Source organism: Myotis brandtii, unplaced genomic scaffold, assembly GCF_000412655.1.
Source record: "Myotis brandtii unplaced genomic scaffold, ASM41265v1 scaffold6, whole genome shotgun sequence".
NCBI lineage: Eukaryota > Metazoa > Chordata > Mammalia > Chiroptera > Vespertilionidae > Myotis > Myotis brandtii.
In genome coordinates, this window is record NW_005370271.1 from 1,398,477 (window position 1) to 1,400,157 (window position 1,681).

At 59.7% G+C, this 1,681-nt stretch overlaps 1 protein-coding gene across 1 annotated transcript in view; it reads left to right on the top strand.

Moving 5' to 3' along the window:
- Positions 1-1,681, top strand: part of ERGIC1 (endoplasmic reticulum-golgi intermediate compartment 1) — a 101,037-nt gene that overhangs the window by 46,522 nt on the left and 52,834 nt on the right. The window contains exon 3 of the mRNA XM_005879370.2: positions 83-155. Coding sequence (XP_005879432.1) covers positions 83-155 — 73 coding nt within the window. The remainder of the gene's footprint in view (positions 1-82; positions 156-1,681) is intronic.

Consider the following 1,681-nt stretch of genomic DNA (forward strand, 5'->3'; position numbering starts at 1 on the left):
GGGGAAGGAAGAGGGAGGGGGGGGGTATGGCCTCCCTTGTGTGGCCTCCACCCTTATTGTGCGTCTCTGTTGTTTCTTGCAGTCTCTGTCTGCTGCTGCCTCTTCATCCTCTTCCTCTTCCTCTCGGAGCTCACCGGATTCATAACCACAGAAGTGTAAGTTACCCCTGGGGGGGGTGTGTCCCAGAGCGCCCCCAGAGGAGAAGGGGGAGGGGCTCTAACCCAGAGAGAAACCTCAGGCCTCCCAGCTCTCTTTCCAAGCCCTGGCACCGCCGCTCCTCTGTCTCTTCACGGGATTAAAAGTTAGAACTTTTTCTCCCTCTGACTCCTCCCGGGGTCATTGGATGCTGAAGCTGGGAGGCTTCGGAGAAAGAGAGCTGTTTCCTGCCCGAGGGGGCGAGGCTGCTGACCCCGGGAGGCCCTGTTCTGGGGCCCACGCGCGCTGAGGCGTCCGTGCAGGCTTCCTGGCAGTAGCTGACGAACCGCAGATCCATCCCCGATTCCTAGTAAGTGCTCTGGCCGAGTGCAGCACAGATGCCGATGGAATGATTTAGTCACGGCCGTCGGACGCCCCTCTGAGAGGGAATTAGCCCCAGGAGCTTCCTGCCCTGGCCAGGGGCTCAAGGCTTCCAGGCCTCTGTTCCCGTGTTGACAACCTAGAAAGACAGCACGGGGCTAAGCCCTGGCCGCTCGCTCCTCCGTCCAGCACCGGAATTTTCTCTTTTACTCATGGAACGTCTCGGCTTCCTCCGCCTCCCGCTCAGCCACAGGACAGTGGGAAGCTGAAAACAGCTGCTGGGGCCCAGAAGGGCCGTGTTGCTGTGTAAGCATGACCACCTTTAAGCCTCACACAGCCCCACAGGTGAGGAGACAGGCTCAGGCAGGCGGGGACGTGCCCACAGTCATGCTGCGAGGAGGTGGCCCCGCAGGCCCTCTGGCCTCGCCTCCCCTTAACTTGCTTCTGGATGTACTTCCTGCCCTCCACTCCCCTCCCCTGCCCCCCTGATCCTTTCTTTAGCCCAGGGGCCCTCACAGAGTGGTGGAAAACGGCACAGGACAAAGCCAGGCCGGCGTGGCTCAGTGGTTGAGCCTCGACCTAGGAACCAGGAGGTCACGGTTCGATTCCCAGTCAGGGCACAGGCCCGAGTTGCCGGCTCGATCCCCAGTTAGGAGGCCGTGCAGGAGGCGACCGATCAATGATTCTCTCTCATCATTGATGTTTCTACCTCCCTCTCCCTCTCCTCTCTGAAATCCGTAAAAATAATATTAACACAAAACAAACACAGCACCCGAGAAGCACAATAAACCGAGGTTTGCCTGTATTTTCCTGAAAGGACTGAGTGTAACGTTTGATATCAGTAGACCCGTCTCTCCTTGCATTTACTCCTTTCACGTTTCCCCCAGGTAACAGTAAACGGCTGTAGGGCGCTCAGCACCTGGCACGATCAGTCCCCGTGAAGGTGCATTTCCTCGTCCCCTCCCTTGAGTTAAGAACCGCGCCCCCCTGGCCTCCGGCTACCATCGAGGTAGCTGCTGAGGCAGGGGGCCGGCAGGTGAGTTCTGACGTCAGAGCTTGCGTCTGGGGCAGGTGGGGCCCCGGCTGCTGGGTGAAGGGCCGCTCTGCAAGCCTGGACGGCTCCTGTGTACCCAGGGCAGGGCTCTCCTTCCCAGGAGCGCAGTGT